The sequence below is a fragment of the Eschscholzia californica genome, unplaced genomic scaffold (genome assembly GCF_041429995.1).
Source record: "Eschscholzia californica isolate CP2 unplaced genomic scaffold, dmEscCali1.0.p SCAF_6, whole genome shotgun sequence".
In the NCBI taxonomy this organism is placed as follows: Eukaryota; Viridiplantae; Streptophyta; class Magnoliopsida; order Ranunculales; family Papaveraceae; genus Eschscholzia; species Eschscholzia californica.
The window spans coordinates 21,487,726-21,511,066 of record NW_028238483.1 but is presented as its reverse complement, the minus strand read 5'-3'; the positions used below and the strand labels follow the sequence as shown (position 1 = coordinate 21,511,066).

At 36.3% G+C, this 23,341-nt stretch overlaps 2 protein-coding genes across 6 annotated transcripts; one reads left to right on the top strand and one right to left on the bottom strand.

Annotated features, from left to right (window-relative positions):
* Window positions 1–7,216: 7,216 nt before the first annotated feature.
* Window positions 7,217–11,071, top strand: LOC147532427 (PKS-NRPS hybrid synthetase cheA-like). Of its 2 annotated transcripts, none has more exons than XM_086646532.1 (5): window positions 7,217–7,764; window positions 8,158–8,378; window positions 8,512–8,637; window positions 8,731–10,501; window positions 10,618–11,071. In XM_086646532.1, exons 1-4 carry the CDS (start codon window positions 7,446–7,448, stop codon window positions 10,486–10,488), a joined length of 2,424 nt encoding a protein of 807 aa, XP_086502658.1. In that variant the 5' UTR covers window positions 7,217–7,445; the 3' UTR covers window positions 10,489–10,501; window positions 10,618–11,071. The 2 variants fall into 2 exon arrangements, with proteins under 2 accessions (XP_086502658.1, XP_086502659.1); XM_086646533.1 differs by having other exon boundaries at window positions 7,219–7,764; window positions 8,731–10,529.
* Window positions 11,072–11,816: 745 nt separating this feature from the next.
* On the bottom strand, window positions 11,817–22,631 carry LOC147532426 (uncharacterized). Of its 4 annotated transcripts, none has more exons than XM_086648684.1 (20): window positions 21,823–22,631; window positions 21,220–21,297; window positions 19,682–19,792; window positions 19,226–19,282; window positions 19,001–19,071; window positions 17,889–17,988; window positions 17,619–17,689; window positions 17,346–17,446; window positions 17,160–17,263; window positions 16,985–17,038; window positions 16,775–16,830; window positions 16,561–16,599; window positions 16,174–16,318; window positions 15,424–15,605; window positions 15,284–15,351; window positions 15,073–15,145; window positions 14,936–14,997; window positions 13,933–14,857; window positions 13,436–13,726; window positions 11,817–12,313 (listed from the first exon to the last, which is right to left on the bottom strand). In XM_086648684.1, the coding sequence occupies exons 2-20, from the start codon at window positions 21,280–21,282 to the stop codon at window positions 12,037–12,039; spliced, it is 2,850 nt and encodes a 949-aa protein (XP_086504810.1). In that variant the 5' UTR covers window positions 21,283–21,297; window positions 21,823–22,631; the 3' UTR covers window positions 11,817–12,036. The 4 variants fall into 4 exon arrangements, with proteins under 4 accessions (XP_086504810.1, XP_086504809.1, XP_086504812.1 ...); XM_086648683.1 differs by having other exon boundaries at window positions 22,332–22,630; XM_086648686.1 differs by having other exon boundaries at window positions 17,624–17,689; window positions 22,332–22,624.
* Window positions 22,632–23,341: the final 710 nt, after the last annotated feature.

Here is a 23,341-nt window from a genome sequence, read left to right as displayed (position 1 = left end):
AAAAAAATTATATTCCAAATGTCGTTTTCAAAATAGTTTTTGAATAATTTTGTATCATAATTATTCGTCTTTTTATAGATTTCTACTAATGAAGTTTTAATTTTTTGGATGTCGTTGAATTTAAATTTTTAAGAAAAAATAACTTATTGAATGCACTATTTTAGAAGTTGGTCAAAATATGATGGTGTGACTTGGTCATATGACTGGTAACATTAAGGATAAAAAGTGACTAATTCTTATTAAAAAGTGGAAAATGAGAAAAATTAAGATGGCTATGCGTTACACGGAATTAGAACCTCAGACCTTCAAAGCCCAAGGCAGGAAGCAGCTAACCACTTCCCAACTCCATTTTTGTCACTCACTTACACCTCTGCCTTAATATCAAATATTCCAACATGGGCCATTGCCCAGGCTAGTCCACACATGGGTCCTGCATCCCATAAATTGATAAAAGTCTAATAGAACACAAAATATGTATTGGCTTCTTTCTCTCTGTCCCTATCTCCATCGTAGCAAATGCTGAAGAAGATGATAATCAATCGCTCGATTTTTCGCGACGTGTTTAAGATTGTTTTTGTTTGTCTATTATTGTTTTTTGTAGAGCAACCTAATCAGAAAATAGATGAAAAGCGTAATTCATTTCTGTAAATCGTTCATTTTTTTAAGAAAAACTAACAGATCTAAAGAAGATGGAGACATATTTTATTAATGTACTCCAATACATTTTTTAGAAAAATTAACTTATTTGAAAATGATCTTGTTAGTTCTTTGAAGAATCCGAAAAAATCTGATCAGTATAGATCTTTCATTTTGTGAATTCTTTACGAAGTTAGGTAATCTGGTTTGCATTTTATAAACTGGATTTGCAAGCATGTGTTTGCAAGAGCTCCATTTTTGCAAAAGGTTGATTACAAGATTCACAAACTTGAGTTTTGCAAAAAAAAAAAAAAAAAAAATTGTGTATACCTTTAGTTATGTGGAGATTTAGAGGACACAATTTTGATTTGCGAACATTTGTTTGTATGATATACAAATGGTGTTTGCTGGAAAAGATATTGGGAAGTCCTTGCAAACATTTGTTTGTAAGAATCCCAAATGGTGTTTGCAAAAAAGATATTGGGAAGTTCTTGAAAACATCTGTTTGTAAGAATTCCAAAATACGTTTGCAAAAGAAATATAATTATATGAAACATATATTTGTAAATTATGCAAATTTTTTCCCCAAAAATCGAGAAATAATTTTGGAAATTCTTGCAAACATCTTTTATAAGATTTGCAACTGGTATTCCCAAAATTTGCCAATGCAGGTCTGCAAAAAGATACCAAAACCTTTTTGAAAGTTCTCGAAAGTATTTTCTTTTTGCGAGATTTGAGAGCGCAGGTTCCCCAAAAGAAGAAAAAACGACGGCTTCTATAGGTTTTGGAATTTTTTTCAAAGTGAGTCTTGTTTGAAAGATAATAAAAAAAAAAAATCTTTTTTAAATATATAAAATTAATCAAAATCCGACATCTAATGAAAGAGTTATCTTATTTAAAGTTAAAAGTGAATAAAAGAAATAACTGAAGGAGATGACTAGCGCCTAGCGAGTGTCTTCTGAATCCAACATTTAATCAAAATCCGACATCTAATGGAGAAACATTTGTGAGAGAATTAGATCATTAGCGCCTAACGACGACTGAATCCTACAACGGGTTACACAAAAGAGTGTCGACTTGATCTGAAGATCTGACTTGAAGGAATAAGATCATTTGCATGGATTTGATACAATCAAAAAAGATCCAGAGGGTCGGCTTAGAACGGGGCAAAGATAACCGTTGGACAGGCCATTTGCCTACGCCAAAGGATGGTCGGGTACATGCCCTGGGCCATGCCTTAGGCCCGCCGTAACACTTTTTGACGTTTTTGCTTCATTTTTGTAACATCTCGTGCGTTATTTTTTTATGATGTTTTTGTGATGCTTTTGCAACATTTTATTTACCCTTTGTTTTGTGTTATTAGTTTGTGATGCTTTAAGACATTTTTCAGTGGCATTGCTTCGCGAAGTTTTTGCAACAATTCTCCTCATATTTTCTTGTGAAACTATTTCCGACAAACTAGACACGTGTTTGTGACGCTATACTTTCGTACTATTTGTGATACTCTTGTGTCATACTTTTTGTGACGGAATTATATGTTTTTTATGACGGTTTTTGAATCATTCTCTCAAAGCTTTTGCTATACTTTTAGGATTAATTCTGTTTTGATCTCAATTTATGACCAATGTTTCTAATTGGAAATTTTGGCTCTCATATTCGTCTCACACAAAATTGGTCTCCTAAACATTTTCATATAGTGACTAACTAGTTACTTTGTTTTTTTGAATTTTACGGGGCCTTTTCTTGTTTGCAAATAAAAGATCCTATTGATTTCAATCATAAATGACAAGATTTTACTATATCTACCTGTGATATTTTTAAGATCTGATTATTACTTTACAATCTAATGATGGTATGCAAAAAACATTTATAAATTATGAAATCTATTAACTTTCTAAATACCAATATTTTCATACTAAAACAAGCTCTATAACACCAATAATGGCTTTTAGGTGCTCAAGTGTCCCTCCCTGTCGAGGTATGAATTCTCTAAGTCTCTATGTATGTCCTTCTTTTTAGTCTCATTAGATTTGCTATTTGGAGTCCCTTTCATATAATTGACTTGCTGTTTGGACCCCCTTTTTCCAGTGTTGCACTTTGGAATCCCTTTTTCAAAATAAAAAGTTAAATATAACAGATCCAAAACAATAACAAGTGAAAATACTAGTTTACCCTCTTAAGAAACTCTTCTTTCCTTCTTTCTTTCTCTCACTAGAATTGTGAAACTTGAATCAGAGTGACAAATCAATCATGGCGTTAGTTGAGATGTAGAAATAGGAGAAATCCATTTTGCAAATCGATCCAATTTCCGTAACAACTCATTGGTATTGGGGAAGAAAAAGAATTAAATATTAGTGAGATGCCTCACTTTTCTTAGTTCTAGTGAGAGAAATTTGAAGAACCTCCTGACATTTTCATGGAAGTATGAAGTCTGAGAATGAGAATCTGACGAAGGCATAGTAGTAATGACAAAGCCATATAAAATTCTTAACCTTTTCATGGGGAATCTGAATAATCTGACTAAAAAAGATCATAACAACTATGAGGTTTGAGAACACCTTCATTACTATTACTAACACTACCAAGTATCAGTAAGGGTTTTAGTGGATTTATGGAAGAATCACAAGTTGTTATTTTAGTGTTCAACAATTCAATTTTGATGAAAACAAAGATATAATTCATGGTGGGTCATTGCCCCAAATCAACATTGATCAATTCAATTCATGGTGAAGTTAGGTTTTATCAGATTTCATCTTTTCAGAGAAAGATGAAGTTATTGTGTTTTATTAGCCAAAACCAGTATTATCAATGATAATTAGTCATCCTCTTGATTTTTGGTGGTTAATGATTTTGGGTATTAAGATTTGTGTAATATGTTATTAAATGGAGGAAGAAGATGAGTTAATTAAATTAGGAGGTCTAAACTGCAATATTGATTATGTGAGGTTAATGTGGGCATTTTTTTTAAGTATAACTTTAGAGACCGTCAAAAGGGAGTCCAAAATGCAACATTGGAAAAAGGGAGTCCAAACAGCAAGTCAATTATGTGAAAGGGGGTCCAAACAACAAATCTCCACGTCAAATATAGTCACCTTTAAGATATAATTTTGCAGGTAAGCTACGTTGGCCGGAGTTAGTGGGGAAAAAACAGAATTATGCAATAGCTATGATTCATAAAGACCATCCAGAAGTATTTGTGTTGGTATTGGTACCAGGAAGGGTTGGGGATCCGACCTATTGTTGCAACCGTGTTCAACTCTTAGTTGATTCAGCTCGGACCGTTGTTAGCGTCCCAACTATCGGATGATCGATCCTTGTTGATATTTCATATTTCTATTATAAAAAAATAGTATGTTATTAAGATGAAAAATAAGTGATATGGAGTTTTTTTCATGTATAAAGGCAAATTCACCGTTGGGATAATCTTCTTTTTTGCAGTGATTTGTCTCTTGTTGAACTTCAAATTCACATCCTTATTTAAGAAAATTTCAATTATGTTTAGTGCATTTATTTCTTTTCGGCATAAAGATAGCATAATTTTGGAAAAACGACGAATATGAATATTAAAAATTTTAATTTAACTGTTTGCAGTTAGTACAAATACATCCGTTACCTTTAATATTTTGCATATATTCAATAATCAATGTTTAACTGATATCTTAAAAATTTGCATTTAAAAAGTTGTGTAGATTTTTGTGTTATTTGTTCTTTACTTGATAATTTCCATGCTCGGAAACTCTTTTATTTGCACAGTGACAGTGAGATAGAATGATTATTCTCCAAAAAAAATTCATTTTTCACCTTGTTCAAAATCATAGCTACGGTGTGAGAGAAAATGAGAAGGTGACACTAATCAGTGACCATTAACCAAACTAGAGTAAACATCGCGTTGAGAGAAATGACTCCCGTAAATATTTAATTTTCCTAAAAAGGTGATAAAAAGAGTTTTACAATGAACTTTAATGAACACGCCAGACCATTTTGTCTGACGACTGATGTTATCTCGATGTTGTAAAACGTCAACATAAATGTCTGGAGAGATGTTATGTGACCGAAAAATGGGAGTTGACCTCAACCCGAAAGCTAACATGATCTGCCAGGGTCGTGCCTGACAATTTAGGGGTTTAGTGCCAAACTTTTGTCGGGGTCTTTTTGTACGAAAATATGTCAAGAGAAACTTTTTCACAATAAGATATATTTGTATGAGAAAGCCAACATCAGCATTGGTAAGGGTTTTGGAATATACATTTTTATCTTCTCCATTAGATGTTGTCCAAAGACTTGTCCCTTTCTATATAATTTCTTTGAAAATAGGAAGGTTTGAACCGCGTATCTTCATCAGAAAAAGAAAAAACAAAAAAAATATGTTAGGATTTGGTCTCGAACTCATGTCCAACTGCTTGGAACAAAGACTAGTGACCATTACACTATTGATGCTTCACTATTAAAGAAGGAACCGCGAGTTTATTAAGCATTAACCCGATACAAGATATAGTCAGAAGTAGGCCCCCTTGTGGTGGGGGGCCTAATGCGGGCGCACGACCCGCATCCCCCACCACACGGGTCTGTGGTCGACTCCCATTAGTTTAAGAGTTTTTCTCTCGACATGCCCGAACCAATGGAGCCGACCCCATAAGCTTTCAGAGCAACTCATTCTCGGGCGAAACAACATTTTGAACACCTTTGCAGCGATCGGTGTCACGGGAAAATAAAGAAATTTTCTTTGAGGTACAAAGTTTTGGGTGGAAATAAAAAAGATTTAGAATTTTTTGTTTCCCCCAAACACCATAACTCCAATACTTTTAACTTCTTCTTCCCTCTTCTTCCGCTCCCACTACCACCATCAACTCATTCGACCTTCAACAACTATTCCAACAACACCCCTAGCATCTCCGGCAACACTTGTTCCTTTTTCTTTTTTCCCTTCTCTTCTCTCTCTCTCACTCTTCTTCTCTCACCTATTCTGGCGAAGGAGAGGGCCCCTTCGTCAGGACCCTCCTTCCAGACGAAGGTTGTCTGTTTCTACTGGGCGAAAAACCAAACGAAGAAACCCCTCATTCGGCTGGTTTTTCAGACGAAGGATTCCGACGAACGAGTCTCCCCTTCGTCGGAACTTACAGAGAGTGCAAAGGCAGAGAGTGGTGGCCAGAGAGAGAAAATCGAGAGAGAAAATAGAGAAATACTGAGCGAGATGGAGAATGGAGAAGATGAACTTCAGCGACTTTCACCGACAACGACTATACCAACGATATAAGGGAGGGTGTGTTTGGTGGAATAAATTTAGTTTTCCACCCTTTCGTATTTTTTCTTCGAATTTTCTTCTTATTTCCCCAAAACATCAACCTTTTGCAAGTATTATGAATTTAGTTTGTCACGTGTGTAACAAACCGTTTTATTATAGTAATTTATTATTGTTATTTTACTATTATATATATGTTAGAAAACGTGACGAAGAAGGGTGCGAGTAGGGTTGGGAAAACGGTCCGGAAATTCGAAACCCGATCCTAACCGCCCGATCCGAAGTGATCCGGAGTCGGGAAAGCACCCGGCTCGGGCATACCCGACCCGTTTTCGGGCGGACGCGGGCGGTACTCGGGTAAGGCCTCCAACCCGAGTCCCTGCCCATTCCGCCCCCCGTTAGACAACCGTGACCCACCCGCCTGCAATACAAGCTATCCGGCCGCCCGTTTAGACTTCCGTTGTCCGTCCGCCTGAAACCTTAAACCCAACGTCAGGTTATATAATCCAACGACTAAGATATCTTGTCTCTTTAACAGATATCTCAGCCGTTGGATTATAGTGTCTTTACGTATAAATATTCCCCCAACCCTTCTATTTCATTTACAAACGCTAGAAACCTCCACTCTTCAGACGCTCCACCGACCACCGCTCCAAACTCCTTGATCCCCCACCTCCTCTTCCAAGTACCAGACCACACACTCTCTCTTTAATCCATCGCATCTTATTACCATCCACAGTGAGTTGTTCTCTTAATCTCTCTCTCTCTCTCCTCTCTTTCTCTCTCTCTCTCTCTTATTACTTAAAAATCTCGGACCACCGCACCTTGCCGAAACTTCTCCGATCAGTCATCAGTGCATCTTCTCTGAATTTGAAATGATTAGGAAGCGTAACTGAAGCATGAAGCATTATATTTCTGATCTCTGAAACGAATCATATCTTAAGGATCTGATTTGATTTCGTTTTTTTAAATGATGTAAATGAAGGATGTATCAACTACAATCTATTGATGTTGTCCTCTTTTTCTTTTCTTTTCCTTTTTTTTTTACGATGGTTTTCAACAAGAAATTGGGGTTTGTATAGACTCTAGAGTGTATATATTAAGTTTTATTTTATTTTTATGCAACAATGGTGACCACTACTTTTAGCATCAACTTTCTCTGTTCACTATAACTAAACAAACTTACGATAATTATATATTAAGTTTTTTTTTTTATATAATGTTTTTCATTCAAATAGCCCGCGACCTGTCCGCCCGAGCCCGTTAGGGCCTAATCGGGCTCTCGGGCAAAACCAGGCAGCGGGCACAAAGATATTCATATTTGTCAGGCTCGATTTGCCCGATAGCCCGATCGGACATTAAGTCTTCGAGCCCGATCCCCTGTGCCCGTGAAAGGAAGAGTCCGAACCCGCCCGATTCCCACCCGATTCCCACCCCTTTAGGTGCGAGTCGTGGGACGTTTTTTTTGGGAAATTTTCCGTTTCTTAAAAAAACCTCCTGTAAACCAAGTCCAAATAATAATTTCTCAGAATAAAAAAACTAGGGTTTGTGAGTTCCTTAACAAAAAACAATGGCGGAAGAAGAACGGCAACCGGCACCAGTAATAGCAGCAGAAGCTGAAACAGAATTTCAATCGATCAAGCTTGATGATATGAAGCTTAAAGAAAAGGCGGTTCAAGAAATTGTTGATTTTTTACCTGAACCTGGTGTTCTTAAAGCAGAAGACGTGAGCTCTTCTGTTCAATCTGATCATAAGAGGAAGCTTGAAGATTTGGACCATAATGAAAAAGATGAAATTCAATTGGAATCCGTCGACTGGAATTCAATGTCTATCGAAGTTCAACACCTTATCCCTGATGAAAAGCGACCTCGTCTTGATGATGTTTCTGGTAACTCTCTCTCTCTCTCTCTCTCTCTATATATATATATATATACCTGGTACAGTTTAACAATTAAGTTATAATGTGGGGCAACAATCCAATTCATTTTTTTTGTTGATGGGTATGAGGCTGTTTATTTGAATCAGACTCTTAATTAGGTTACATGAAAATTTTCCCACATTTTCGAGTTTGGGTAAGAATTTTATTGGTGATAATGGGTAATTGATTTCTCTTCCTTATTCCAATATTTGTGAAAAATTTGCCACAATATAGATAGAATTGATGACATTATGATTTCGAAATTGTTATTATATTATCTGACATATTCAATTGTTCCTATCATGTAGTTTTTTTTATTATCAAGTTTTTTATTCTAAAACTTCAAGTTTGTTATTTGGATAGATTACACTTTCGCATTTGAGAACATAGAGCAGATATCTGAGGATAATCTTGAGGCAGGTAATCCTCAAGAGCCTTCAATCGGGAATTTTCGAACTACTGATTGTGATGATTCTTCGGTAGGAGATTCTCAACGAGACGAAGGTGATCTTTCTTTTGAACAAAAACATCTATTATCAGATGATCAGACAATGTCAAGTGAAATGGACCGTCCAAATGAGAAGGTGAGTTGTTTCTCGTTCATATAGATTATCTTCGCTCGCTTCTCATTATTCTCCAAATAACCCACTTGTCAATAAGTCATTGTTACCATTTTTGCTATTCGTTTATTAATTTCTCGGGTTTGTTTCTTAATAGGATGATATTAAGGAGAAAAGAATAATTGAGGACGAAAATGTGGGTAACACTCTTGTTAATAATGTGGAAGTACCTCTCTCTGTCTCAGCGAAAGTAGACTTGACAAAATGTTTTCATACGGACCAGGTATTGTTTCTTGCATAGTCATTTATAACAGGTCCTTAAATTGATATAAGGATAAAACAAAGAACAATTTAGTGGGTTCTTGATTTATTGTAGGTATTTGACTCACGTGAAGCCCTAATTGAGTGGTGTCAAGAGGTAGGAAGGAAAAATAAGTCTGTGATTGTGATTTCTAAGTCAAGAAAACAAGTGCAAGGAAGAGCTGCAAGATTAGAATTAGGATGCGAGAGAGGTGGTGTTTACAGGGACCATAAGAAAAAGGCACAGCAACTTGAAAATAAATACCTTACGAGAAGAAGAGAAAGCGGGACAAGAAAATGTGGATGCCCATTTAAACTGAAAGGAGTTTGTATGGTAGGAGAAAAATGGAAGGTTAAAGTGCACTGTGGGGAACATAATCATGAGTTACCAGAATCATTAGTTGGTCATTCTTATGTAGCCAGATTGAAGGATGAAGAAAAGCAAATATTAGTTCATTTGACCAAAAGTGGTCTTCGACCTCGACAGGTATTAAACACTCTCAAAGAGAGAAGTAAAGAAAATATGTCCACTATGAGAACCATTTACAATGCAAGGGCTACTCTAAGGCTCATGGAGACAGAAGGGAAGTCGGACATGGAACAAGTAATGAAGTTGTTGTCAAAACACCACTATATCGAATGGCATAGGAGGGATGAAGAGAACGAAGAACTTAGAGATATATTTTGGGCTCACCCAGAATCTATACAGTTGGTTAGGTGTTTCCATTCAGTGCTAATGGTTGATTGCACATACAAGACCAATAGGTTTGGAACACCCCTGTTTCAGATAGTTGGGATGACCTCCATAGGGAAATCGTTTACAGTTGCATTTGTCTTCTTAGAGGCAGAAACAGAAGATCATTATACTTGGGCGTTAACTCGTTTGAAGACATTATTTCCGCCCTCAAAATTACCAACAGTTTTCATAACAGACGGAGAGCTTGCACTGGTAAATGCAATTGGTGCAGTATTTCCACTGGCAGAGCGATTGCTTTGCAAGTTTCACATTTCAAATAATGTGTCAGAAAATTGCAGAAACCACTTTGAGAACAATGAAGAGTTTGAACAATTTATGCAGGAGTGGACAAATCTAATGGAAGTTGATACTAAGGAAAGATACATGGATGTTATTTGTGATTTTTTATTGAAATGGGCTAGCTACCCTTTGTGCCTCAACTATATACGTGAGAGTTGGTTACCACATAAAGAGCAATTTGTTTCTGCTTGGACAAATAATGTGAAACATTTTGGTCACACAACAGCAAATAGAACCGAAAGTTCTTATGTTAAATTGAAGAGCCACCTAGGATCCTCGGCTAATAACTTCTCAGCCTGTTGGACAGCAATGCACCAGATGATCTGTAATGAGATAATTGACATTAAAGCATCCTTTGAGAAGACTGCAACGCTTGTTCAACAAGAACATTTGTTACTCGCTTTTAAGGAATTATGGGGTAAAGTGTCTCCTAAGGCATTAGAGCTTCTAGCAATGGAGCATAGTCGGTCTGAGAATGTTGGCACAGATGTAACAGCTTGTGGCTGTGCACTTCGTTCTTCTCATGGACTCCCTTGTGCACATGAGATTTCACAGTTTTGCCGTATGGGTAGTCCAATTCCTCTCTCTAAGATTGACTCACATTGGAAACAACTTTCAGCTACACCTATGCCGGAAGAACTTAATGAATTTTACTATCTACCTGAGTTATTATTAATAAGAGAAAGATGGGAAAAGGCATCTGAGACCGAACGAAAGACAATTCTAGAAATGTTAGAGAAAATCGCAACACCCACAACTTCATCACAACTAGTGCCTCACAATGGTGTTCCTTCGTGATGAATAACAAACTGTAAGAGAATAATGTTCTATATGACTTTGTAATGAAAAATTATACAAATTCTAGTACTGCATCATTTACTAATTTAATTTTGTGCACAGAAATCTGACCTCATTTCGTTTATGTAGGAGATAATGCGTGATCGACAATAACCCGGTATGAAGAAATCGACATACTTTAGTGATAGCAGAGTCTGCAATCGTGCAGGTGAGAGAATAATTTTGCCCATGGATCGTCATTAGGACAGAGATTAGAGTAGCTAGATGAGATTATTCCTTCTGAAATCCAATAAGCGAAGGAATATATAAGGTAGAGGATTTCATTTTCAGCCGAAACAGATGAGGTGTGATTTATCTGATGATTCTGGGGTTTCCTTCGGCACGAATTTGACTTGACTAACAAAAGGAAGTACATAAAATTTATAGTGAAGATCACTGCTTGTTGCTCTAGTTTCCATAGTGTAGTGAAGTAGGTAGGAATTAGGTAATGGGCAACTCCTTGTATCATAATTATCTATTGATGTATGAATACATTTGTCTGTTCTTTAACATTTTTACTCCAATTGAAGTCCTGGTTCTATGATATTTCTTGATAATTTTGCCTAGTCTTCTTTCATGGAAAAATCTCCAGATTTAGGCACAAAGAAAACACACACACACACATATATATATATATATATATATATATATATATATATAATCCTGCTGCTATGGCAGCAAGGGTTATCCATTTCATAGGCAAGGACAATTGTTCGAAAAAAAGAATCTTTTCTTGAGAAGGAATAAGAAAGGGGTTTTCAGGGGAGTTTCAGTTGACTTTTAGTCAATTAGTAAAGTGGATTTCTCCCTCGACTCTATCCAATTTTTGAATTATAGAGTTCTCCCGCAGAGTTGTGGAACTCGCTACTCTATTCGAAAGTCGAATTACCAACTTTTAGACGAATTTTCAAGTGGATGAGATCGATAGAGTGGTCTCAGTTGGAGATGGGATTGCACGTGTTTATGGATTGAACAAGATTCAAGCTGAGGAAATGGTTGAATTTGCTAGCGGTGTGAAACGAACAACGTTGAATCTTGAAAATGAGAATGCAGGTATTGTTGTCTTTGGAAGTGATACAGCTATCAAAGGAGATCTTTTTTTTTTTGTTGAAACAAAAGAGATCTTGTGAAGGGCACTGGATCTATTGTGGATGTTCTTCTTGGAAGTCACCCGTACTCAATTTATGAAGATATCATCGAAGCTTTCAACGACAATATAAAAATGTTGACAAAAAAGAGTATAGTTGACAATTGAAGCTTTCATAATATTTCAGGATCTAGCAAGATAATTAATAACAAGAACATATTATTTTTCGATTACCAAGGATTCTTCAGTACATATTTAATATTTTACACAAAGAATTCATCTGAGAGCTAAGGAGGAAAAAGAATACGATCACTCACAGGTGTTTAATGATAAATCTTTTGTCATAAAACAAATAAAGTTATTAATAAATGATGATTAAGATGCTCACACAATCTTGAGCTTTTATTTTTGTATGCTGATATCTATTTATTCTTGAAAGCATAATCATAAAAGAACTGCAGACAGCTTCTTGTGTCTTCTTCTTTTGGTAACTTTAATAGCTTTGCAACTCTTGGAAATTCGTCGATATTCCTAAAGAGGAGAGGAGGATCTTCCTTCAATAATTCTGAAGTTTCCTCTTTGAAGAGCTTTGGTGGAAATAAAGCCCATTGCATAGCCCATATGGCTAACGGGCGCATATAACCTAAACATCTATACTTGTCATCTGTATCCCAAGCTTCCGGAGTCTGAAAGGCGTACCTGCAGTAGAAAAACTAGTACGTTAACAAACCAAAAGGACAATGTGTATAATTATGTATTATAACATGATCTATTCTTTTTTCAACCATATCTTAACTACCCAAAATTCACTCTCTTTTGGAGAAAATTGGTGTTCTTCCTTGGTTATAATGGCTGAGGAAAGCCTTTGATAGGCAAGATTCCACTTGAACTAGGGTCTGGTATTTCTGTATTCTTGTTTCGCAAACTTGATGAATCAAAGTTGCAAGACTAGGGACACTAGATCCGGGCATAGTGGCTTCTGAGAAGGTAGAAGCATGGCTAGTCGATGCCCTTAACTAATGAAAAGAAACAAATTTTACTGAAACAACACCATGTTTCTATGGGTAATGGAATTCACAATGGTAAATTAAAATTTTTGTGACTTCAAAATCTTCCACGACTATGAGGAATATATTAGTAGATGGGTAGATGCATAATATAATATGCATGCGCATTGTATAAGCTTTGAAGACCTTCTGCACCTACGTCATAATGTAGCGCCTTGTCTTACATATTAGCTTGGCCCTTCGAGTGGGCTTAACGCCAGGCTGATTAGGTTAAGGAAGCATGAGTTGTCGTCGGTCCAAGACAAAGAAAAAAGTCATGTACCATGTGAAAAAGGGCAACAAATGTGTACCAGTGTTGCCTAAGAGAACAATATTGCGGTCCTTCACTCGCGTGCAACCAAGAGTTTTGTCCTTGACTCGCGTCAAACGTGGGTAAACAATACTACACCTTAACAGAAGGCGGATCTAATAAAATTGGGCTAAAGAACAATATTGCTGTCTTACTGGTGGAGTGTTGCAGGTGACTGACTCTATGATAATGGTAGGTAGTGAGTGATGAAGATGTAAAATATGGGCATTAACAAAATAGCAATCACCGACACTACCTTGCCGGAGTCAGCCTATCAATTAGAGTAGCCTATATAAACCGTGCCCTTCAATTGAAATCTTAAGTTCCAGACTTCCAGTCACTAGTCCTAATATGATATTCCGTCGTTCATTTTCCTTACCCTTTCTTTCTGCGTAGCCCCTCCATTTTTCACACTTTTATATATCAAATAGTGAAGAGAGAAACTAAATAATAATGCAAACTCACCCTAAGCCTTCTTGAGACCAGGACGCTTCATAGACACCACTTGCAGTCTTAAATCCCATTTCTTCCAGACCTTCATGAATCATAGACGCAGCGACAGCATATGTGACCCCTGACCATATTTCTCTTGACTGCATGCCTGCCATGTCAACTGTCCCATCTGGTCGCATCCCATTAACAGCTCCTCGCTTCCCGTTATTCGTCTTTAAAACGTTAAAATTATAAACCTTCCCAAGTGCACTTTGTGCTTTGTCTTCGTCAACAATTGGCAATAGTTGACAAGCTCGAGCATACCTAAAATGGATAATGAATCAAAACAGTCACACAGAGTATATAGAGACTAACAAAAATGATTTGATAAAGCAAAGATCTCGCAAAATTTCTACTCTTGTTCTTCATATGCTTTTTGAGCAAAGGAATTGACCCGAATTAGAACATAACACTAACCATATGAGTGCAAAATATAAAGTTCAGAAGCATAAATTTTGCTTGTAACATACCATTGTCCAGCCAATTGATCAGCTTGAATTGACGAACTCGAAATGCCACCACTGTTGTCATAATTGAAGTACTCGCCGTTCCACAGTTGACCATAAACAGCTTTTGCTTTTTGAAACTTTAGCCAGAAATGTTCCTCGGACACCTCGTCTCCAACTTCACGTGCCATGGCAGACGCAGCTTGTAACGCTGCAACCCACAGCCCACCACTATAGGCACTTACCCCTTTAACTGACCATACATCGTATGTCTGATCAGGAAAACCTTCATTCTCAATCATCCCATCGTTATCCTTATCAAATTGGTCCATATAAGCCATTGCTGTATATACTGCGGGCCATACGGCCTGTGCAAAAGATTTATCACCAGTTGCAATCACATCCCTATAGATCTGGAGTACGAATTTAGGATTTAAATCTTTCCATCTATTTGTGTTGTGGAAGTTATAAGCATTTACTTCAATCCACGGATTGTTCAGCCCAAGATCATGAGGCACAGCACCCAAAGCCTTCCTTTGAGCCCAGTTTCCGTCATCCAACATTCTCACTCTTTCTGGATCATGCATCATAACAGCTGCTGCGAAGTCCCTTTGGATGCTAAGTTCAAGCTTGGGGAAAAGCATGATTAGCGCAAATGATGAGTAAAAGTGCACATCACAAGTGTTCCACATGTGATACTCAATACCTTCGAGATAGAGGAACTGGCCAATATTCTCTTCCCCCTTTTGAAGCAACGATGATCCAAAAGCAGAATTTGATGGTACTGGTGTCTGTATTTCCTCAAGTACTGAAATCATCTTTCCGGATAAACCAACTGAAATATTGTTTTGAGGTTCAGCAGTAGGGGTACCAATATTTGATCCAGAGCAGTTGATAGAAAATTTTCTCTCTCCACTAGTTGCTAAACTCCGCAATGGAAGCGATCCATCTACAAAAAGCAAGCAGTGAATTTAAATTCACTTTGTTCCCCGGAAATGATAGTATGTAGGTCCAGGTCCCTAAATACCTGTCCAAATTGTTCCGCCAGCATTAAGGTAGTAAAGCTCATTGAATAGAGATAAACGGTACCTGCATATGCCTTTAAATTTTTTGAATCACCGATAAACGAATAATATGGCATAAGGAAAATAAGTGCACCCTCACCATTCAGGAAGTTGTTTGTCTTGAAGAATAGGTCTTTGCCATGATTCTATTTGTGACTCCCACTGATCATGTTCTATTTGACAAAAGGAATAGAAAGAAATCAAACTTTTGACTCTTGCTTTCACTAAAGAAAAAAAGATCAAGATAAACACATTCTATTTCCAAGAAGACACAAAAATTGGTTTGAACAATGATTATCTTGGATTATCACCTAGAATAGCATCATGTGCAAGATTTGCTGCTGCATCTGTATGAATTCCATAGAATTTTGTGTATCGCCTGATGAGTAACCTATGTCAGCAGACATGACTTAAATGTTAAATGATGTAGTTGCTAAGGGTTGAGTTATACCTGTGATAAGTGTTCCCACTCGGAAAGTTAACTTCCGGGCATGCCCATGCTAGTGAAAATGTGACCGTTCGGGTAGAGTTTGATGGAACAGATACAGAAGCTGCTACTGCAGCTCCAATAGAAGATCCTGGTTCTGAAGGCATTGATGTGTTGTCAGAAACAAGATGGTCAAAGGATCCACGCTGTAGAACAAAATAAAGAAATCAAGCTCTTCAAACTACGGAAAATATCCGATACAAAATAAATGCCGCCTTGGGTCATGTTTTTACACTTAAGAGATAAAGCGTTGAATGTCCAATACAAAATAAGATGATCACTTTATATTGTTGATCTTCATTTTCCATGGATTATCGATTTAATGCAACTGAGTAAAGATTATGTTATCAGATTTTTGTTGATGGTTACTTCATTACATTGACAAGGTAAGTTTTTGTCGATGATAAAACAAAAACTCCCAAATAGAAAAACTATATAAATCTCTAACAGATTAAGCTTTAACAAAACTACAAATCCTTAACCACAAATCGTGACATGTATAAGCAAAGTGATGAGAAAGAAAACAAATTAAGTGCTTTGGTTTACACTAGATTGAGCTAGAGGCTCATTACTGTGTTGCCAAAACTCAAACATTTGTCTGGTCAAAGTCTTACTCGGAAAACAACATGATATGATGGAGTTTTAGTAAGTCCTTTTCACTGCAATATGTCGTTCATTTTCACATAATGAAATAAGATTGTAGTTTTCACCAACCTCTTTAATTTCATTCCACATATCTTTTGCTGTGATACCCTGGGAATTTCCAGATATCAAGAAGCAAGGGCACTCCGAAACCTTAACGTCAGCCGTCTCTTGGGCTGCTATTGCAAATGTCACTGGAGAATGCCCATCTTTGGTGCTTCATGTACAGATAAAGGATGAATATGGTGAGTAAGTTCAAACAAAATATGGAAAAGGCACTCCTTGGATGGCCTTATGTGATCCTCATATGCACTCAACTAGCTAATGTTCCTCAAAAGTTAGAAAAGCAGGAAAAACCTCATAGACAGACCCATCACTCCACTTTGAAAACACCATATGAAGTTATATGTAAATAAAATGAGAACCCCTCTTCATATTTCTGTCAAGAAAGCCACTTACTTGTGATGTAGAAGTACTCCATGAACTCCACTTTTTGTCCTGTTAAAAGAATATGATCTTAAATGTTAGATCTTAAGCATGAAAGGAAAAATAAACATATGTACTGAAGTTTGAAATAGATAACATTTGAAAAGATATTTCATAAACTAAAAGCTGAAATATATCACAATCCCGAGCGGAAGAACATGAAAGTAAATCAAGGAGACATCCTTACGGCATCCTCGAATTGAAGTGACTACCAGAACTTTCAGAATCCCCGCCGACTGAGTTCTGCAAGATACAAGCAGAAATGTTTATTTCTATTTTTTTAATTGAATTATTAAATAAATAAAAAAGAGATTTTCTTTTACATTTAATGGAAGTTTTTAACAGGGGATTCTTTCACTTCAAAGAATAAACTCATCATACAAAGGTCTACACTTACAGTCCATGTGAATAGCAAGCTAACATTGGCAGCAGTTTCTCCGGAATTGGATAGCTAGAGAAAATTGTCAAACAAACAGTTAATCACTTGTATTATTTTCAGGTTAACCAAGATCTCTGGCTACCAAAAACAAGAACATGAGAAAGAGAAAATCCTCTTTCAGTATCTAACGTACTGTGAATGTAAATACTGCAACTGGGAAGCTACTCTCTTTATAATTGTGAGGAATAAATGGTGAAATCTGACGACAAACTATTTTAAGCTCTGGATCGGGTTCACCTGCATAAATAAGAAAAGAAATATCAATTGACTAATATGATGAAGGTTGTAGGAATCTGTAGTATTTAGTACAAGAGCTTACCATCATATACAGACCATGCCCTCGGATAAAGAGCATGATAAGTAGAATTCTTCCCATTCAAATTCCAATCCCAGGATCCAATTCCAGAAGTTGAAACCTCTCTACAGAATCACATATCAGCATGATTTTAGCCAGACTTGTTCCGTTGGACCAGAGTACATGAATACGATAAACTAAAATCGCTATTGTTATGGACATTTGAGTTCTCAGAAATTTTCCGATAGCATAAAGATTGTCTCTAAAGAACCGATAAACCAATCAAAGGTGGCTTACTTTACCCCTTCTGGGGTCCTTGGGGACAATACGGTAGCATATCTTTTTCCATTTGACCGTGAAATAAAAACCTGCAGTAAGAAAACAAGAGATAAACTAAGGAAGTAGAATAGGTACTGAGGGAAATAAATAAGTGACACTTATATGTTGCCAATAACAACTTAGATTGCAACTTAAGCGAAACGGTAACAGTTGTGTGGTCATCCAACTTAGGCATACTACTTGGAGTAAAGCTATTATGTTTATCCACTAAAAAATTGATTCACTTACAGAAAATTGGTTTGCTAAAACAGGTTTATCTTCGCATATTGTAGGGAACAGTTGGAAGCGTTGAAACTCTCCTCTGTAACTTCTTCCAATGCTTCCTGCGCTGAAGGTTGACATATTCAACCAGATGAAAAATTAAGGAAAACCTTTACATATTCAATTAAATGATGGTAGATTTAATCAAAAATCCAAATAGATTACAGATGAGAATTCCTGATAAACAGTATATTACAGTAAATACATGAGTCACAGCATGTGGGTACGTAACATCCGATAGCGAGCAAGTGAACATACTATCACATTTAGATGTGCTTTTCTGAATCATATATTTAGCTTATCTTATAGAAATCGCTAACCAATCCATATACTACTGCCCAGTTGTTTCTGTTCTGACCTTCCCACAAGACATTGAAGTCATTGTAATATAAGAAGCATGCACAAAGGATATCTCTCCACGACAAAGGTATAAGAAGTTGTGATTGCGCTAAAAGGTATGTATCGCAATTTTCAACATTTTCTGCTTGAGATTAATTTACAGAGGGTGAATGTCCTCATTTCATGAATAAACCATCCCTCGCGAAGGAACAAATTGCCAGGTATCATGTACCTGCAACTACTTATGTGTCCCATAAATGGCATATTTTTCATATGCTAATCCATGAGTACCTCTCGAGTCTGTTTTGGTCTTCCCTCCTTCAGCTCCAGGCAATTCCGTGCAAACATGTTATAGTTAGGCAAGTGGGGTATTGGCTCTTTATTTGTTATCTTGACAAAGATATCATATTTAACTCTCTATATACTTTAAAGGTGTATATGAACATCAATATAAACTGCATTAAGCACTTACTTCGATCTCGACGACAATTCCTCAGATGTTCTATTGTTATAGAAGCACATTATCATTATCATGTGCTGGTCTATCAGGTTTCAGTGAATTATTAACCACTAATAACCAAAACAGGTTGTTATCTAAGGAGACAGAAGATTAATAACTTCAATATTTTACTACAAATTTCAGCGTTCTGATACCATACCGAAGGAATAGTGAATTCACACAACCACAATAAAGGTCATGCTGATATACATCAAGTATCTGGTATAGGATGATATCTTACCCAATACCACCTAATGGAACACCATGACAACCTGTTACTTGACGGCTGTAAAAAGGATCAACAGTAACCGCCTGAAATTTCCAGAGAAATAATATGTATGGTCAGAGTAAGGTTCTGGAGGATTCAGGAAAATTATAAGGATGGATCTATTATTAAAATGAACACTTCACTATATTACCAATCCAATCATAACAAAAACATTCATTTGATAAAAGAAAGTTTCACCTGCCCTCTTGATACTTCGTCTCTAACATGATGCCATAACCTCAAGGCTTTTGGAGCCTTCAGAAAACAAAATACAAAGTTAAGGCTGGGAAGAAAATATAAGAAGAGAACCATATAAGTGGACCATTAATATATGCTGTTGAAATACAGGGATGAGTGCATTATTGGACTCTCTAGTCTGTTCGTTACATTATGCCAAGGGTGACTAGAAGTAGGCCACAGTCATTCCAAATCCATGTCATGCATATATGCATAACTTTGTTTGGGGGTAGCATCTCTGTTCATATGATATACATGGAAGAGAATGTGAACCTGAATACTCTTCTGTTGGAGTAAAAGTCATGCATAGTTGAAAGTTCACAAGCTTTTCAGAAGTCGGAAACATGGGATAACCATGTTATTTACTTATTTAGAAAACAAGGCTACACAAAAGTACTGTTAAAGTTAAAAACGTACCATATGTATGATCTCCTGTATTTTCGGCATGAACGATGAAGGAACAATTTCATCACTGTCCATTTTCCGTTGCCAAGTCAATGACGCAGGTTGACTGGGGTCAACCTTAACCTAGGAAGACAAAATGATGACTGAGATGAGTGAAATTTCACAGTAGCTAAAGCATCATACTTAGGAGATGGTAGAAGTCTCCAATGGGACTCTCAAACTCTAAAACTTATAATGCCACTTAGGATTTTTAGAGATTTTGTTAAAGAACCATCTCCACTGGGACACTATATTTGACAGTCCATGATGACGTGGAGCATTTAATATAGAGACTCTCAAGAGAGACACTCTAAAATCTTGAGACTCTCTAAGTGTCACTCTAAAATTTAACCAATAGAAATCCTTCCTTTTTTCCCTATTGAATTTAAGAGTGATATGTGTATTAAGAAGATGTATTTTAGAGATCTCCATTGGAGACTAGAAAAGTTTAGAGTGTCTCTATGTATCCACTTAGGAAAGAGAATCTTCATTGACACTTGACAACTAGGACTTTTAGAGTTTTTCTTAGAGTGCCCGATTGGAGATGCTCTAAGAACGTTCTTTCTTGTACACAAGTTTGGGTCTCAACTAGACCTTATTAAACCTTAGCCAAGGATTTTTGGGCATTTGATTGTTATTCGAGGGAACGGATTAAATACTTGGAACCATAGCTTCCGTCAGTATTTTAACGATTGGGATGTTCATAGTGAAAAGGTGGTACAAATCTCCAATGGCTTCCAGAGGACAACAAGTCGTATCTCATAAATTGATTTGGAACAAAGATATTCGACCAAGGGTCAATTTGACCTTGTGGGCTGCAACCACACAAAGATAACCTACTCTGGTGGTATCAACAAGATCAACCGATGCATCCTTTGTAAATGTACTTGAGAATCGATTAATCACCTACTACTTCACTATAGCTTCGCTATTGAGGTTTGGTTTTATTTCTTAAAATCGGTACAAGCAACATGGTGTATCCCGGAAATAATATAAGGTCTTCTAGTAGAATGAAGGAAAATGAAGGTGCCGAAGAGTAGGATAAAACTCTGGAACATGATTCCACAAGCAATATTTTGGTCTATTTGGAAATCGAGAGATTCAGTTACTTTCAAAGAAAGTAAGTGGGGGCAAAGTCAATCATATTTTTCACCAAAAGAAACCTCTAAAATTGTGTGCTGTGAACTGAATATGTACTGATTTTTTGTATAGTTGGGAGGCCATTATGGCTGACATATATGAGGGTTTCCTAGAATACCCAGGTGGTCAGGATGTTATGCTCCTTGGTCATTAGTTTATCTCCTTTGTACTCTTGTAATATTTTTACTCTTTTTTTTTTGTTGTAAGTGTTAAAGTATATTTTTACTCATTCCCTTACTAAATCATTCATTTACAGTTTCAAAAAAAGTGTAGCTAAAGCATCATAAGTTAGAGACAAATATTTCATCTTATAAAAAAGTCGGCCGAATAGTCTTTATAGAAACTAAAAGAACAAATACTGGAACCAGTACCTTCTCAACAAGAAAGTTAGAGGTAGGGTCTTCTTCTCCTTCACAAAATCCATTCGTCGACATCTTTTCTCTGTCAACCTTCAAAGTGGGACAGTATGTAAATAAGAATAAAAATAAAGGACGACTGAAGTTAGAAAATCAAAAAATTGAACAAGAAATTGCAGCTTTAAATTCACGTCTGTGAACTATTAGAAACGTAGGACATGACGAACAAACAAATTAGACCTACACTAAGTGGGGGTTGTCTTATTTTCCAAGCAATTCTAATATTTCCTTCATTTTGTCAAAACTATTTATGTAACGAAGTGCATGTACTACTGTATCGTCTGCGATCTTGCTAGTTTGTACTCTTCTTTTTCTATTTAAATTTCGACAAAACAGCCAAACTAGAATGTACTACGACGTTTTCCATATGTATTTATTATCATTAGGAACAAGATCTAAGTGGGGTTAACCAGTTTGGTCTGACTGGTCTTCTCTCTGCAATTTAGGCCTAGTTTCACTAGTCGAAATGAAAATGCAATATGAAACAAGCTTGATGTATCAATGATAAGATATATGATCATAAAAGAACAAAAAAAAAGAGATTATATAAAAACAAACTGTCAAGAATTTTCACAGCAGCATAGATTCTGACAAGAAATCCTTATATTTAACAATACATCAATCTGTAATGACAATCCCTATGTACTTGTACACAGACAAAGAAACTCTACCCAAAATAAACCCAAATGAGCCATTAAGACAAGTCAGACAAATACAAACAGTCTGGAATCTGACTCAAGTCAACTCAGACCTCAAGTCAGACTTCAAATCTGAGTTAGAGAACAAAACAAACATTACCTAGTCTTTAGACAAAGTGAATGAAATCAAACTCATAGTTAATAAAGTAATCTTCATTCAGTCCACAATGTGATCAACAATCCTTAAGATGAAGCTTAAAATAGAAATAGAATCATTCACCACCCAGATACATAATTAACTCAATATTAGTATGAATCAACCATCAATGTCAAAGAAATAGAAGCTTAAAATACAGAATCAGAGAAAAATCCAAGCAATCTGAACAAAAATAAATACATTGAGAAGAAATTGAAGTTATGAACCCTAACCTGCAAAAACAATTGAAGTTTTTAGAGAGAGAGAAATAGTGATATAAACCACCAACTGCAAATGGAGATTATTAAAAGGAGGAAATTCATAGATGAAGCTCATTTCTACTAGTACTATAAATATGAATTTTAAAATTGGGACTTAGTTGGGAAGTGTTTGGAAATTAGAATCTTGAATCGTGGTTCTGTTTTTAAATTATAGAAAAGAAATTTGTTTTTATTAGTAAATAGGATTTTCGAATCAAACTCCTTCCCTCTCAAATATTTTTTATTGACTTATTCACCTTATTATTAAGGCCATTATTAATGGAACAAATCATGATTATCTAAAGAGTTAATTCCTATTTGGACCCCTACTTTGTGACCAGCTTCCTTTATGGACTCCAAATTTCTGGAATTTGATTGGACTAATTGGTCATTTGACAGCTAAGCTGGAACGATTTAGTGGTGTCAATCAGGACGGGTCGTGGATTAGACATCTTGATCCAAACCATGCGTGTCAATTAATTACCAGACTCCACCCACTTTACATCACTAAACTAATTGATGTGGTTGTCAATGGATCAGTTTCATAAACTAGAACAATCTTGTCGTTGAAAGAAAATTTGCACATATGCATTTGAATCTTACTATTTGTACAAATTACTAAAGCATCATCCCATTTAGTAGAGACATGCATTTGAATCTTACTATTTCTACAAATAACTAAAGCATCGCCTCCGTTGACATCATTATTGTACCCGAAACTACCATCAGTTTTCGCAAGAGATCGGGAGCTTGATATCAAGAAACACTACGTAGAAGAAACAACAACCCTATTGTACTTAAGTCCCATGTTCGAATTGGACATGAACAATATGTGGCAAGCAACTACATAATTTTTAAAACTTTTTTGCACTTCTAGAGGAAGTAGTAACTCTGGCAAAAGTCAAAAGAGTCTTTGGCTTGAAGACATTGAGTTCAAAAACTTCAAGATCGTCGATGAGTCGATCTTAGCTCCTACTGTAAGA